Consider the following 16,561-nt stretch of genomic DNA (forward strand, 5'->3'; position numbering starts at 1 on the left):
CTTGCACTGTACCTGTATCTGCAGATTTTATTTTTCAAATCATCTGTGTTTTCCTTTAAAAGGATAAATAAATAACGAATCGATCAACAACACTTTCTGTAGATCCATCAGAGAGGCTTCAAACCCTTTAATTTCATTCTCTTTCCAATGTTAGAACAAATGAATGTCACCAATAATCTCTGCAGGAACAACATCCTTCTTTAAATCTGTGAAACCGGGCTCGATCCCTCACAATTATTTCCCTATTATAAATCTTTGAAATAAGTTTGATCACAGCATGACAATCATCACATATTCTTAGGTTCTTAATCACCTGAATTGGTGTCCCCTCACTGGTACTAATCAATCCAAAAGCCACAGCCAACTTCTCACAATGATAACTCAATGCATTTTCTTTCTCCTCCTCCCCTATATCATGCAGCACATTATTAGTCTTGGCCACATATCCATAGGCTTTGACCCTCAACATAATCTCGTCTAGCTTTGCATAAATCTCACGCCATTTAACATGGCTTTGATCACCATTAACAAACTTGTGTATCACACCGTCCACTTCTATGTAACCGAAACCTGGTATCTTCTTCACATCCCTTCTCTTCATCGCCTCCCTCACCCTGCCTACGTCGTCCCATCTCTCACGAGCCGCGTAAACATTTGATAACAACACAAAATCACCACAACCCTTAGACCCCATCTCAACTAGTTTCCGTGATGCCATTTCTGCCATTTCCACATTCCCATAAGTCTTGCTAGCACCAAGTAAAGTCTGCCAAAGCACCACATCAGCAAACATAGGCATAGAATTTATAATCTGGTAAGCCTCTTGAAGCCGCCCCGCACGTCCCAACAAATCGACCACAGTCCCATAATGCTTAACATTAGGGGACACCCCTTGCACCTCCATTGAATTAAATAACCTAACCCCATCTTCCACCAGTCCTGCATGATTGCACGCACAGAGAGCAGCAAGATACGACACTGCATCAGGGCACACCCCACTTTTAGCCATCTCCCCAAAAAGCTCAAGCGCTTTATCACCATCGCCATGCATAGCAAACGCCATTATCATCGTATTCCACGTTATCAAATTCTTCCCACATTTCATATTCTTAAACACCCAATATGCTTTATCCACAAAGCCGCATTTGGCATACATATCAATAACCGCATTGCACACGATGACGTGCATATCAAGCTTCTCCTCCATTATATAGACATGTATTTTCTCTCCTCCTTTCACTCCACCCAATTGCGAACAGGCCGAGAGCGCACCCAGGACCGTGACTTCATTGGGCTTCAAACCCTCTTCTTCGCTCATTCTTTTAAACAGAGCTATAGCTTCAGTGGGCCGACTCCCCTGAGCCAACCCAGCAATTAAAGCATTCCAAGAAGCTATATCCCTGTCACTCATTTCATCGAATACCTTCTGTGCAAAACCCAGGTCGCCTACTTTGGCATACACGTCGAGCAAAGTGGTTTGCAGCAACACGTCGACCCCAAACCCAAACCGTACAATCTGAGAGTGAATCTGCATGGCCTCAGAGAAAGCCAATGCACGTGCGCACGCTTTCAAAGCGAAGGAGCACGTGAGGGCGTCGACCTTTTGGGAGGCTTGTGACATGGTCTTGTACCATGAGATGGCTTGCGTGGGTTGGAGGCTCTGGGCGAGGCCCCGAACGACGGCGTTCCATTGATTGGTTGAAGGCTTTCGCAGTTGGTGGAAGAGAGTTATGGCATGAGAGAGGTCGGCGATGGGGGAGAGGGCACAGAGCTCGATGAGTTTGGTGGTGAGGGAGGGGTAGAATTGGAATTTCCCACTTGTTAGGAGGTGGGATTGGAGCTGCTTGATGTGGGCGAGAGAGGTGCATTTCTGTAACAAGGACTCCAAATTGGCCATTCCATTCTCATTGCACCTGTTTTTCTTTTAAGCGCAGTGCTGTTAAAAATAATAATAATAATAATAATTTAACTATATAAAACTCGTCAAATTTGGAGATCATGTGTTGCTAAATGAACCGTACAATTAACTAAATACACCCTACTATCAAACTACTTATTGAATTACTAATTTATCATAATATAAAATATAAAGTGTCATAAATGACTTAAAAGATTATCACCAGTTTATCATGTTTTGGAATTTTAATATACATATTACGTCACAAACACTGATGGAATTTTAAAGAGCATTCAATCATATCATCATCATAATAAATAGTTAATTGGATGAGATGCCAGGTGGCAGTTTCCCCTGCCGACGCATGGAAGTGATGGGATGCTAGGCTCTCCTTGTGCTGACATGTGTCACGTTTGTTATATTTTAATCATATTTTACTGCAAATCGTTTAAAATATTAAAATAAAGGGAAAAAAAAATTACATACATATTTCTCAACATCAATACTTCATATCCCAAGTCCAAAAAGTGGTTTACAAAGTATTGATCACTACTTTACAACAACTCTTCCTCTAGTTATTACTTCAAATTTTCCAAAGTCAAAATTTTGTTCACGCCTCATAATTGAAGATAATGTTGCAAGGGATTTTCTGAAATCTTCGGTGCATTTTAAAGATTTTTTATTATTCATTTTTTGTGAATTTTTTAAGTTTAAGATACAAAAAAAATAAAAAAATAAAACCTCTGATAACACATGGCGCTACGTGATCTGACACTGTCAAAACTCGATAATGCATCAATCTGGGACTGCCATGTGTCATTCTCTTCTATTTATTACTATTTTGCAATACTTTAAGTTCCAAAAATCACAATCACCAAGAATTCTCAAAAACTCATTATGACATTTTCTTTATCTTTTAAGCTTTAAAATATAATTTTTACACATAAAAAATTCAAATCGTTTATCAAAGTTTCAATTTTATTCCTTTTGTAGCGCCACATGTCATCACATGTTCTTTTTTTTTTTTTAATTGACAAAATTCACAAAAAATGTTTAAAAAAACACTGAAAATTTTCTCCCTAGATTTTCGCACATTTATTTGAAGATAATCATGTTTTGGAAAGTGTAGGGTGTCATAAATGTAATTTTACGTAATTCTCTCCCTAGATTCTCCTCAGTAAAAAAAAAAATGTAAAGTGTTATAAATGACTTAAAAGATTATCAACAGTTTATCATGTTTTGGAATTTTAATATACATATTACGTCACAAACACTGATGTGATTTGATTTTAATCTCTTGTTGTGCCATGTGTAATATGATTATGATTATATTTGTTTTCACAAAATTCATAATCCCCTTTTTTTGGGTGGGGCATGTGCCACATATATCCCTAAAACCTCACACAAATCTCTCCCACTCCTCTTCTTCTCCGCCTTCTTCTTTGCTATTTGGAAAATCCAATCTTCTAAACAATGTTTTAATACAATGATGTTAAATATGTGTTGTAGGGTGCATAAAGATAACCATAATGATACATAATCCACATAGACAGCCTGAAATATGCAACAAGCATGATATACAATGATGCCATGATACAAAAGAGTTTCTCAGTGAATATTATCCTACTTTTAGTGCTTACCGATTATACATCTTCGACGAATCCTCAAGAGAATCAAATTCAAGTCCTAGTTTTGGTTTGAACTCCACACTAACTTCCGGTTTCACCTCTGCTTCAGACTCCATTTTCCACAATTCTTGCAATTTAACCTTGAAAATCATATCATCATCATAATAATATTGCCACATGCGTTCAAAAAGCATTCAAATGTATATTAACCGCAATACTATAAACACTGAAATATCAAATAGACTATCAAACATTAGTAAATAATCGAGTCTAAAACGAAATAAGCTATGAACCATTAGTGAATGCATGTGCTTCACCTACGAAGCCGTTTTGAGTCTCTAGTGAAACCTTAAACAACCTACATCCAAACCAGCGAAATTATGTCCATATACTTGGTCAAAACATTTCCTCCAGTATACTCAAATTAACAATTACTGGATATCAGTTACCTCGTAAGTGATTTTGATCTTCAAATTTTCCCCAAATATCAAATAGACTATCAAACATTAGTAAATAATGAAGTATGAAACGAAATAAGCTATGAACCATTACTGAATACAAGTGCTATATGTACGAAGCCTTTTGGAGTCTCTAGTGAAATATCAAACAACCGACATCCAAAATAACGTAAATTATGCAAATATATTTGGTAAAAACAATTCCTCCAGGATATTAATTACCTCATAAGTGATTTTGATCTTCAAATTTTCCACAAATATCAAATAGACTATGCAACATTATTAAATAATGGAGTCTGCAACGAAATAATCTATGAACCCGTCAGTGAATATAAATGCTACACCTACGAGAGAGAGAGACTGAGACAGACAGACAGAGACATACAGAGAGAGAGAGAGAGAGAGAGAGAGAGAGAGAGAGAACAACTTTTTTTGGAGGGAGATATTGTGGTCTTCAAGAGCACAATACATCCGTTTTGGAGGGAGGAGGCATCGTTCCAGTGGAACAGTTTTAGACACTTTCAGTTACAATTGCTTCTTAGCAGCCGTTGGATTTGATCCAACGGTGTTCTCATATAGAGGTTTGCAAAAAGAAGTTCCCACCAGAGAATATCCCTATGAAGAATAAGGTGAGAATGATTGTTGACTGTTGTTGTGCAAATCAGGTGAAGGTGCTTCAAGAATATGAGAAGCTTCCATTTGATCTCACATTGTGCGGTTCAACCCTAAGAGCCCCACATATAGTTGCCATTCACAATATATGAAGACTGGATTCCATTGCATCTCTTGTTATGGCAGTAGTAGTTAATTAGGGAGATGATGAGGTTGCCAGTCCTGATTCTGTTCAACCTCAAAAAAAGAAAGAGACATTCGGGTTTGGTAGTATGTCATAATATATACAACTCCAAGATTTGTTTCCTTTCCCTCTCAGGTATGCCTGTGAGTTTCCAGCTCAAGTATTTGGCACCCATGCCAATAAGGAAATAGAGTTGGAAGATCAGATGGTTGAGAAGAACATCCTGCGCACCCAAAACTAATAGAGAATCTAAAATAGAAACCGAAAAATACTACAAACTTCTTGTGACATTTTCTTCGTTTTTGAAGCTGTAAAATATAATGTTGAACTAAAAAAATTCATAGAATTTCTCAAACTCAACTATGCGAGAGTAAGTTGAAAGGCTATTTTCTAATAGCACCACCACTCATAGCACTCTAACAATGCCATACATCTCTTCCCTAACTTTTTTTTTTTTTGGTTGGAATCTCTTCCCTAACTTGCGCAATGTTCTATTTGTTACTAAATCAGTACAAAAAATATCCAATGTAAATATGTATGAAATTTTCATTTTATAATAACAATGACATCAAAAATAATATCAAGTGTAATACATTAATGTAAAAATATAAGGCTTCATAAATAAAATACACGTCTCATTTCTCCTTACAAAATACTAATGTTTGGACCTTATAGTAACAAGTAGAAGTAAACTAATTTCCTAGTTCTCCTCAAAAGCCATGATCTCCAATTAGCTGACCGGTTGCTCCAATCTGCCAAAAAATTTCGTTGATTACCAAAATATAAGATATTGATGAATTAACCAAAAAACAAGAAACTTTCAATGACCCAATCTACCATAACGTCACAGACAAATATGAAGTGCCCAGCTGAAGCAATAAAGTACCAAAGCAAACGGAAAATGTACAGAGACCAAAACAAACAGTCGCCACATTACAATTACACCAATGAGTGACCAATTGAAGCAATGAATTATGAAAGACATTAGCACTAAATTTCTGATTCTGAAAGATATTATTACTAAATAACTTACACAGAAACCACATATGCTACACATCCCCTTCTCAAAAAGCAAAGCTCATATTCCCATCTCACAACATTTAACAACTAGTAAAAACAGGGTTATATGCAGCACTCATAAATGAATCTGTTGGCATCCACCATGACACTAATCTAGCAGGCTCATCCAAACAGCGGCAAGGGGAACAGGTGCAGCAGCAGACTGTAACCGCTATTTCTAACTTCAGAGTAAGCCCTGATCCATTTTGTCAATATCTTCTTACACATACACAAGTATCAAGCAAGATTCATTTAATGAATTTGCTCAGTGTTTTACACTTATTTTATTTTTTATTTTTTGCAGGAAACTAGAAAGGGTGAACAATCAAAGGGAGGGAAAACCAGGATTAAAGATCATATACCAAAAGAAAAGTTGGAATTGGAACAAAAAGCACCAAAAGAAGAAAATATCAAAAGGGTATGACATGAACTCAATCCAACAATGATGAATCATTAAACCGTATATAGCAAACAGTACCAAAATTGCTTATATTGAAATTTAGGATTAAATGCATGGTTCATCCCCAAACAAATGCAGATTCATGCAAGTTCAGCCACATAGATTGTTGAAACTTTGCGGGTTTTCAAGCCCTTAAATGTTATATCCCTTTTCATATCTTATCCAAAAGCACTCAAAATGATCAACTCATTTTTCAATTACAGGGACTGATTTCTTTTCTGCTGAATATGTTTTGTTTTGACTCTTTTTGTGTTCCTCCTGAAGGGTCAACTTATCCATTCTATTGAGTGTTGGAGGGTCAACTTGGCAATTAACTACTGACTTGCATTGATATTCATAATTATTTAAGACCGCATGGACTGTCCTATTTCCTTGGTGAATTATGGACCATATTTGTCATTTCCAAACATGCCATTATAATCATGTGTTTTTAATTGTAACAACTTATATTGGTCTGCGGAAAACCAAAAGGAGGACAACTCATTTCACAGACGCTAAGAAACACTAATGAGAAAAATTAATGAACTTTTAACTCAAAAATCAGTTGTTTACATTGTATAATCGCCTAAATGTGGTTTGTGAAACATTTCTTGTGGAAATTTATTTCTATAGATATGAATGATTGATGGAGAGTACTCTCAGAATTTGATAATGTTGTTTGAAAATTGAAAGAAGTTGATGCATGTAACAATCATGTGTATTAGAAGCCAGCATGAAGAGTACCCAATTATATGAAGTAATTAACGAAAGTAATTCACTTATTTGTGAATGGTGAATTATACGATGAGGTACCTCGTAGCTTTTCTGCTCGGTAGTCAAATCCCTCTCCTTCCATGAGTTGAATTTCTATGAACTCTTCCTTATCAATTAAACCCAGTATGCTGCCTGCCGTCGGGGATTGCAAAGAGAACTATAGGCTTTGAAGGCCTGACGTAGGGAACATCACATCGGAAATATCCTTTCCTCTCAAGCTGCAAGATATCTCCTCGCTTGAGATTTCGCATGTTGCAATCACCCAAGGCCGCAGTCTGCTTTTCTGTACATGCGTTAAGCACATCAAGGAAATCCTCTCCTTCAAGCTGCAATCGTAAGTTAAATAATCACATACCAATCACTTTTCAATAAATTCAAGTTCAATGTATTAATAAGTAATATGCTATGCTAAGGTGTGATAACTTAACACCTGGGGGACATACCTTCTTCTTTGTTATCAAATAATTGAACTCCATCAGTGAGAGCTTAGGTAGTTCATCTATTTGAGGTAGCCACGTAAGCTTCAATTTCGTCGTCTTGAAGGACCCCTCAAGATTCAAAACCCCTATGAGTTTGAGGTTTCCATCTTCGTCTTTCTCAATCCCTTCGACAATGGCATTCCCCCAGTCCATCAAGGTCACTTCCTCATCTACCTTGATGGACTCTGCATCTACAAGGTCTAGCCATATTGTCCTTGTGTATGTAGTCGCCTTCGCCCCAGCACCTTCGTACTTCTTGTGCCTCGGAATGATGCGAACGAATGGCTTCTCAGGCCCATTGGTCAGCGTCAACAACACCCGCCGCTCTTCAATAACGGCGGTGTGTCTTGGGCATACTGGATCAATTATCTTCTTATTAATTGTCCAAAGTTTGTCCCATTCCATGAGATTCAGATTCTTTGAAGCTCCCTAAAACATTAAGAGTATAAAAGTCAATTAAAAATTAAAACATTCAAAATAGTGGACATCGCAACAAATAAACTATTAGTGCCAAGGAAAAACAATTGGTGTAAGGACATAATAAGCAGCGGGAAGACATTATATGTTATAGGCATAGATCATAACTACTTTTGTGCATCTACAACACAATATTGTCTTACCTGCTCAAGAATGAATTGTATTAAAGCTTCAACTTTAAGACCTCTGCGCACAATTCCTTGAACAGTTGGAAAACGAGGATCATCCCATCCATTAACCTTCTTATTTTGAACGAACCACAAAAGCTTGCGCTTGCTGAGAACTGTATAAACCATGTTCAACCTACTGAATTCATAGATGTGCACTTTTCGCAGTCCCATATCCTCTTGAACTCGATGGTACTGAGCATTGCGGTCGTGATACTCACTGGATCGGAGTGCATGAGTAATGCCTTCTATAGAATCAACAAATGGGCAAGCAAAATCATAAGTCGGGTATATCTTGTACTTGGATCCGATCCTATGATGTGGCATTGGATTGCAACGATAATAAACTGGATCACGAAGAGATTTATTTGGATCCTGCATATCCAGCTTCCCACGGACACAACACTGCAGACCCCTATCAGAACCAGCAATCATTTCCTTCCATAGTTTTAGATTCTCCTCTACATTGTTGTTTCTACATTTGGATTCAATGCCATCCATCCTTTCCTTCTGCATCTCCTCACGTGGTGTGTCATCAACATATGCTTTGCCCTGGCAAATCAAATTCTCAACCATTTCCATCAACCGAGGGAAGTAATCTGAAGCATAGGTAACTGTTTCATACTTGATACCCAAAGTCTCAATATCCTTGAGAAGATTGTCCACGAACTCATTGCTTTCTTTAGCAGGATTTGTATCATCAAATCGCACAATAAGCTGACCCTGATACCTTTGAGCAAAATACTGATTCAACAAAGCTGCTTTTGAGTGCCCAATGTGAAGAAATCCACTGGGTTCTGGCGCAAATCTCAATCGAACCTTTCCAACCTCAGCTTCTGGAAGGTCTACTTCAAATGTTGGTCTGCTTCCTGCTTTACCTTTCTCATACACATCTCCATTTACACTCATTGATTCCTGATTGGCTTGAGTGCCTTTTGATTTTGTTGTTGCTGGCTTTCCCAAACCTCTCTTGCCAACGAAGGTAGCGATGACTTCATTCAGGGCACCACCGTATTCCGCTAATAGTGAATTGAACCACCGAGAAAGGTTGCGGTACGTTTTCGACTTTCTCAAACTTTCCCATCTTTGCCAACTTTCTGCCAATGCATAGAGCGTTAATTAAGCATCTCCAAAAAGCACTTCCATTTATGTTATAGAAATGTTTACACAAGAATAGTCCTTAGTTTAGGACCTTATCCTTCAATTTCTAATGCTTTGCATAACCATGCAAAATAATGATAAAAACAAAAGGAAACGAGAGTGAGAGAAGCAACGCCATACCTAATAGACTTGACCAGATTAATATATCGGCAATGGAAAAGGAGTGATCAACGAAAAAACTACGGCTTCCCAAATAGTCATCCAAATATTTGCATGCATTCTCAAATGCAGAACCCTGTGAAAGCACAGGTGCACACTCAAGCCACTCATCAATCTGGGCAGCTTGAATTGCATTCTCACCATACAAGTTAGCAATTGGACCGATATATCGAAGAAGCGCAAAATTTCCATGCAATTTCAACCTAAAACGAAAGAAGAACAAACGCATTTAATCCAACATGAAAACAGAGACGAATACAAATAAATCAATAGCACAACAAAAATGGGGATTAGGATTTACCCATTGGAGAAGTGCAAGAGATGAGGACAATCAACAAGTAGAGATTTGTCGTTAGAGAGAGAAATGCCAGCGAGCTTGGCCACCACGAGCACCGGGAGAGGAGGGCTCTCAGCGGCAAATGAAAGCACCTTAACCTCCATTAAAATCGAAAGCTTCAGATTTTGCTCTTTGGGCTTGCTGTTGCTTTGCTACAAATCCTGAATGAGATAAATGAAGGCGTTGTTTAAACTTCAAAGATATAGCCTCTTAAGCAAGTATTTCAAATAACCTATTGCAAACAAAATTTATAAAATTTAAATTAAAAAAAAAAAAAAAAAATCAGTTAGACACAGTAAACCCACAACACAAGTCAAAAACAAAAAAAAGGCAGAAGCCAGATTTTTAGCTATCCATACCGCTTAAGCAAATATAGCCTCTTAAGCAAGTAATTCAAACACCCTATTGCAAAAAAGAAAAATAAAAAAACAATTCTGTTAGACACTATATTTTTGGAGGGCTTGAGTCCAAATTAGTCTTCAAACTCAAAATAGCATATAGTTTCACTACTCATCATTAAACAAAAATATTATTTTTCTGAGTTAACTCAAAACAGTAACATAATAAGATATCACAGGAAGCACCAAATATCCAAGATAAAAGTCTCAACATAAAACCAAATGGTTCAAAGTAATATTGTAATCAACACATCCACTTTATACAGTTATAACATGTACAATGAATAGAATCAGGCTTAAGGTCACATGTCTCTCGTGTAGTATATGAATTATCTGAAATTAGTAATTAGGCTCTTCATCTCAATTCCAGAACAGTTATTATTCTCTACAGTTCTTAACTATATATGCCCTAGATGATGATAAAAAAACCATTTCAAATTAACAAAAATTTACCCTTGAAGCTAATTGAACTACCTTGCATAAAATTCAAGCTACCAGTGATCATCACATAAAGCCAAAATGGTTTGTTAAAAAGAAAAAAAAAGTGGCTGGATGAGCTCGAAAAGGATTTCCAAAACAATCAAACCAACATTGAAGGATGATACTCCATCAGCTAAATCCCATTGTCCAATTAAGTGGTACTACACTCAGACACCAATACTAAAGGAAAGAAAAATAATTGCTATACTGGCCAGTTAATCTATGGGACCATGACCCTGCAGCTAGCTAATATATAAAATATAAAGACAACTCCGCAGCTAGCTTATACCTAAAGGTCAGGAAAAATAAAATCTATGTGGAATTACTTGAAAGGTCAGAAAAAAAAAATCTCATAATCGAAGTTGGACAATTCTGTGTCTTCCCGCAGTTATTTTCCTTGCCAGTAAAGTAGCTCTCGGTTTTTCACAGAAAACTAGAAAGGGTGAACAATCAAAGGAAGGGAAAACTAATGAATGCTATAACAAATGAATTTGAAAGTAATGAATGCTATAGCAAATGAATTTGCTGTCTTTTACACTTTCTTTTTTTGGGGGCAGGAAACTAGAAAGAGTGAACAATAAAAGGAAGGGAAAACTAGAATTAAGGATCATCTATCAAAAGAAAAGATGGAATTGGAACAAAAAGCACCAAAAGAAGAAAATATCAAAGGGCCATGACGTGAACTCAATCCAACAATGATGAATCATTAAATTATATATTAGATGTTTACCGTTTGTATGGAGAATCAGTTTGTTTCTTACACATCTTTTTTCTACAGGTTACTAACGAGGGTGAGCAATCAGACAAAGAAATTGGGGATGATGCACCAAAAGAAAATTTAGAAGTAGACTAAGAATCAGCAAAAGAAGATGACACAGAGCAGAGAATTGACCCAATTTCACTTGCAGAAAACCCACATCAAATAACATCAACAAAATTATCCAAAGTAGCGAGCCAAAGATAAGAGAGAGTGAGACGGTGTCGCAGAGATGAGAGCCTCCAGCCGGTGTGACCCCGGACCAATGGCTTGGAATCTTTCACTGAAACAGATAGACGGATTCGAAGAGACGATGACGACGGCACCGGAGAGATGAAAGAGACGGAGTACCAGAGAGATGCGGTCGTGCGGCGATTGAACCCAGAAAAATAAGTAACCGTTACGAACCCTAACCCGAGAGAGAGAGGGAGAGAGAGAGAGAGAGGAGGTGTCGCACGTGAGATAGTGGGTGAATCGGCTACTTGCATCTGTTTTCTCCCAATGAATTTCACCAATATGAAATTAGGGAGCTTTAGTTTTAAAACACAATATAGTTTACGAAACTACATTGCACAACATATGCCAATGAAATATATCTCTGAACCTCAGTTTTAACGATCTTATGAACTTTCATGAATAAAAGGGAATAAAATCCCACAAATTGTGCAACCTAACTAATCCAAATGAATTAAGGTATTTTGTATGTTTTTAGTTAAAATCAGTTTTACATATTGAAAGTTGAACTAAGCACTTAGGCTGGAACATATTGGAGAGAGATGGCTCCACATTCCTCTTAACCAAAATTTCAACCACCAAACCTACGTTACCCCTAGATTTTGACACTAACTCACACTTCACCAACTGCACTTATTTCCCTTCTCCTTGGCCGTGCCATAAAAATTCTCATATGAGCTTTTCAACCTTCATCTATTGGGACTACTTATCCTATTCGATGTTATTATGGGTGGGATTTATACAAAGATAGTAGAAATAGGTCTCAGTTCTCAGTTTTAAAGGAAGGGGAGGGAAATGAGAATGTTTTGGTATGACCAGTGGCATGGAGATGCTCTTAAGGATTCTTTCTAGGTTTGTTTTCTTAGGTGTCAATTTTGACTATCATTCACTCTTTCTCAGAATTGCAGAATCAGAATCAGCAATAGGAAGTTCATCCAAAAAATTTAGCTTTCTCAGTAACTCCTTCACTAAACTCTTCCTTAAAGCAGAAAACTTGTAAAGCTAAACACCAACTATGAATTAATCACAAATTGGCAATAATAGATCTATGCCAGCCATAAAACTTGAGTTTCTTAAACAATAAGGTCACAAAACAGGAACAAGGGAATTAAAAGAAACCCATTATCAAATTTAAATAAAAACAAACATTACCAACAAACAAAACCCAGCTATCCAAAAAGAATAGAAAAAGTAAACTGACCTTTGATATTTGAAAAATCCCCAATTTCTAGGGTTTGAAATGATGAGAGAGAGGGACGAAGAGAGAGAAGGACGAGGAGAGGGATGGAGAGAGAGGGAGCAAGAGAGTTTCAAGCTTCTGCGAGCTCGAGCGAACCAGCAGCTGCGAATGACGCGAGAAAAAAATTCAAGAAAAATGGCTTACCAAACTATACGGGTCTTTTTAGTTTGTTTTGGGTTTGAGGTTTTAAAAATGGCCTACCAAACTCGTTTTTTGGGCTTTTGGACTTAAAATCTATTTTCAAGTTTATAAAATTGGGCTAAAATCAAATACCAAATAGACCTTAAGTATTCTATGAATCCAAATTTATTGAAAGAGAAAATGTCAAATAAAATTACTTATAAACCCTTTTTGGTGAAAATTTTAAAATTTCATTAATCACGTGAAAGTAATTATCATAAACATTCAAAACATGATCATGGGTATTAATAAATTAAAAATAATAAATTTAATTTTAATCCCCTCAACCCTAACTCACGAGTTTAATTAGATATAATTAGAAGAGTGAACATATTGAAAAAGAAAGAACAAGAAAATTATACCTCAATGCTATTCCGTCTTTGTAGGCTACTATGCCCGTGAAAAGTCTCGCTTGGTGCCTTATATAGTTTTCAAAATTTAATCTTTCTGGGAAGCTTGAATAAACTGGGAAACCTGATTGAACTTAAGAAGAAAAAAGGAAACTTGCAATGCAAAAGTGAATAATCTAGGAAACCTGATCGAACCCAAGAAGAAAAAAGTAAACTTGCAATGTAAAAGTGAATAAACCTAAGAAGCATGGATACGCTGTTTGAGGTTCGTATTCATATCGAGATACGTGTGAAATACGATACGTGTCAAATACATATTCAATTCAGCGAATACGGTCAATTACTAACGGATACGCGAATTTGATATTACCACTACTACAAATTTGCTAATAGACTACACTGCATAAGCATCGGGAAATTAAATAGAGGATGTTATTCTGGTATTAGCCATCAGACGAAAAAAAAAAAACAGGGTCATAGGTACCTAAAGAACAATGTAATGGTGATGCTGATGCGTATTACAAGGTTTTAGCATCAGCAACGTAAAATAATGATGCCTATTAAATATATTTTTATTTAGCGCTTCTTCTCCGTTGCCTTTTACAAAACACGCTAACTACTGTTCAACAAAAAAACACGCGTCGTAATTTTTTTTTTTATTTTGCGGGATTTTTAGCGCCTCGTTTTCAGGATGAAAATTTGGCCAACTGATATCGTTTCCCCTTCTCTCATATTCACGCTCGCCTCCTTCCTTATGTTTTGCCCTAACTCTCACTCTCTCTCTCTCATATCTCGGTACTCGACGCTCTCTTCTTTCACTAGCAATATCCACTGCGACTTCTTCCTTTAATATATCTCTTTCGCTCTTCTTCTATTTTTCGAGAGCCACAACCCAGATCTAAGACAACCCCCTCTCTCTTTCAAGCGCCACAACCCAGATCCGAGCGGAACGGCGCTAGAAGAGACTGGGATAGAATCTGCTGAAATTATTGCTGAGGTTAGTTTGGAAATCTGGCTAAAATCCCATAATCACCACTATGAAAATACTGAATTTGTAAAACTCCAGTGTATCATGAAGTAATGGCTTGGATGGAGTTCAAAACTTCTAAATTATAGTCAAAATATGCTGCATGCTTCATAACTATGCTGAGCAGCTGAATTTTCATAGCAGTCAATCTTCCACGCTTAAGACTGAGGTTGTGTGTATTGACAAGTTCCGAATTGGTTGACATATGACTTTCCGCCTGCTGTGAAGACCAAAGTAAATCGTCTCTTGGGAGGTGAATGGCAAGGGCAAGCACAAAAATGGCATGTCCTTCTTCCTTCACATGCACACACTTCATGAATTAAAAACAATATCCATTCTTCTAAGACCTGCCTTCTTAAGCTTGCAAGTATGTAATGTTGTATTCTCAGCACATTAAGAGACAATTTCCTCATTGTAATTGCAGATCTTTATTAATGTGATTGTCATTGCATGTACTCTGCTGTTTCTCCTTATATGATCATGTTATTGAGGATGTGTATATTCTGTTTTTCTACGAACTCCTGACATGTTTAGTGGCTCACTCTGGTGCCTGGGGCATAACCACAAGTGCTTTGAGCCATCTGGGGACTTATGGGACATGAAAATGAAATGTCTTTGTATGGTTCAACTGAATTATAGAATTGATATTGAGCTTGCTTACCATGTATATTCAGTTACATCAGGCTTCTTCTCTCGGTGGAAAATTAATGTGCTTCCTTTGCTTATATAGATCTGTAATTTTTCTCCGAATGGATGGAAATAAGAGATGCAAAAGTTTCTGCTGCTGCTGCTTAACAATGAATTTGGGCACTTGACAGGTTTCTTATGAGATTCACAAAAGATGAGAGTGAAATCAACTTAGCCAATGGGGCAGCTGATCCAGAATTTGCAGAGTGGAAATGTGCGAGCCCTGAAGAAGTTATTGAGCAGGTGTGCTGAAAAATAATCCTTCCGGTTAATTTAATTGAATCATTGTGTTTTGTGGACATAATCAGATATGGGTGGTTACTAATCACAGGCAGTGGACTACAAGAGGCCAACATATGAGGAAGTTATCAGGACCTTCCAGTCCTACTTCGACGGCAGTGCTTTATCGACAAAGTGTAAATCCACAAAATGGTGAATGTTGTTGTTGGTGTGCGTCTTGTGTGGTTATGTTCACCTTCTTAACTCATTTTACCGACTGAATTTGGATCAACTAGAACTGCTGCTTATTGTAAATGATAATGAGAACTTCAAATTAGATCTTTGTGTTGTTATAACAGTAAAATCTATGTGGAATTACTTGAAAGGTCAGGGAAAAAAAAAAATCTCATAATGGAAGTTGGACAATTCTGTGTCTTCCCTCTTAGACTGTTATTTAGGTGCAGTTACTTTCCTTGCCAGTGAAGTAGCTCTTGGTTTTTTATTCTTGGAGGTGGTGACCTACAAATTCGGTTTTTCGAATTTTCTGATTTTGGTTTGTTGTGGATTGTAGGTTCTTTGCTTGGGGATTGTGCTATCCAATTAAGTTGGGGGTTTTGTTTGGTTCTGGAAAAAAAGGTTAAGTAAAAAATGTTTAAATATTCTGCTTTTGTTGGTTTTGGTATGTTAAATTAATTGGAAATCAGGTGTAGATGTGAAATTAGATGTAGAGGCATGGCCGTATATAATCTAGATAAGGGAGTGAGGGAGACTCAGATGAGATATGTGATTTGGTCATATGTAATGTTTGAATGAGGCTTTTGTTTTGTTTGATTTAATTTGATAATTGAGTGGATTAAATTTGTTGAGGAAGTGTTTCATTTAATTCTTGTTTGCGCAGGGGCTAAGTTGGGGCTGTTTGTTGGAAGGTTAGGAAAAAAAGAACCTCATAATCGAACCTGCCCAGTCTTGGTGATATGCATGTGAATTTTATTCGTTGCTGACAATTTCTAACAGTTTTGTATTTTATCCTTACGGATTTGGTTAAGTGGTGGACTTTTGACAAATTTATCTTTGCTAACAGATTTGTGTTCTTTTCATATACTGGTTGTTAACAGGAATTGGCTTGCTTATTTGCAATTGTATCTTTGCTTCTTCTAA

At 37.0% G+C, this 16,561-nt stretch overlaps 3 protein-coding genes across 10 annotated transcripts; 1 reads left to right on the forward strand and 2 right to left on the reverse strand.

The window, feature by feature from the left end:
- Positions 1–1,940, reverse strand: LOC103336182 (pentatricopeptide repeat-containing protein At1g34160). The gene has a single exon (XM_008239211.3). It carries the CDS (start codon positions 1,895–1,897, stop codon positions 167–169), a length of 1,731 nt encoding a protein of 576 aa, XP_008237433.2. The 5' UTR covers positions 1,898–1,940; the 3' UTR covers positions 1–166.
- A 3,360-nt stretch (positions 1,941–5,300) lies between these two features.
- On the reverse strand, positions 5,301–13,102 carry LOC148915797 (glutamate--tRNA ligase, cytoplasmic-like). Its single transcript, XM_089054088.1, has 7 exons — positions 12,902–13,102; positions 9,796–9,992; positions 9,456–9,697; positions 8,151–9,271; positions 7,495–7,959; positions 7,091–7,377; positions 5,301–5,531 (listed from the first exon to the last, which is right to left on the reverse strand). The coding sequence occupies exons 2-6, from the start codon at positions 9,933–9,935 to the stop codon at positions 7,162–7,164; spliced, it is 2,184 nt and encodes a 727-aa protein (XP_088910214.1). The 5' UTR covers positions 9,936–9,992; positions 12,902–13,102; the 3' UTR covers positions 5,301–5,531; positions 7,091–7,161.
- A 1,062-nt stretch (positions 13,103–14,164) lies between these two features.
- On the forward strand, positions 14,165–16,561 carry LOC148915798 (nudix hydrolase 25-like). 8 transcript variants are annotated; one of them, XM_089054097.1, is made up of 6 exons: positions 14,165–14,467; positions 14,639–14,750; positions 15,316–15,427; positions 15,516–15,616; positions 15,975–16,039; positions 16,302–16,561. In XM_089054097.1, exons 3-6 carry the CDS (start codon positions 15,323–15,325, stop codon positions 16,385–16,387), a joined length of 357 nt encoding a protein of 118 aa, XP_088910223.1. In that variant the 5' UTR covers positions 14,165–14,467; positions 14,639–14,750; positions 15,316–15,322; the 3' UTR covers positions 16,388–16,561. The 8 variants fall into 8 exon arrangements, 7 of the variants coding, with proteins under 7 accessions (XP_088910223.1, XP_088910221.1, XP_088910220.1 ...); XM_089054095.1 differs by having other exon boundaries at positions 14,642–14,750; XM_089054092.1 differs by having other exon boundaries at positions 14,166–14,467; positions 14,639–14,778.

The sequence above is a fragment of the Prunus mume genome, linkage group LG6, assembly GCF_029339155.1.
Source record: "Prunus mume cultivar Tortuosa linkage group LG6, ASM2933915v1, whole genome shotgun sequence".
Classification (NCBI taxonomy): domain Eukaryota; kingdom Viridiplantae; phylum Streptophyta; class Magnoliopsida; order Rosales; family Rosaceae; genus Prunus; species Prunus mume.

Excerpts from the sequence above, each read along its gene's own strand:
- LOC148915797 (XM_089054088.1), bottom strand. The coding sequence starts at position 9,935 with ATGGAGGTTAAGGTGCTTTCATTTGCCGCTGAGAGCCCTCCTCTCCCG. Across the intron at positions 9,698-9,795 it reads CTCTTGCACTTCTCCAATGG|GTTGAAATTGCATGGAAATT; the intron begins GTAAATCCTAAT and ends CTTTCGTTTTAG. Across the intron at positions 9,272-9,455 it reads AATCTGGTCAAGTCTATTAG|AAAGTTGGCAAAGATGGGAA; the intron begins GTATGGCGTTGC and ends ATGCATTGGCAG.
- LOC148915798 (XM_089054094.1), top strand. The coding sequence starts at position 15,323 with ATGAGATTCACAAAAGATGAGAGTGAAATCAACTTAGCCAATGGGGCA. Across the intron at positions 15,617-15,974 it reads AAGTGTAAATCCACAAAATG|GTTCTTTGCTTGGGGATTGT; the intron begins GTGAATGTTGTT and ends TGTGGATTGTAG. Across the intron at positions 16,040-16,301 it reads GTTTGGTTCTGGAAAAAAAG|GGGCTAAGTTGGGGCTGTTT; the intron begins GTTAAGTAAAAA and ends TTGTTTGCGCAG.
- LOC103336182 (XM_008239211.3), bottom strand. The coding sequence starts at position 1,897 with ATGGCCAATTTGGAGTCCTTGTTACAGAAATGCACCTCTCTCGCCCAC.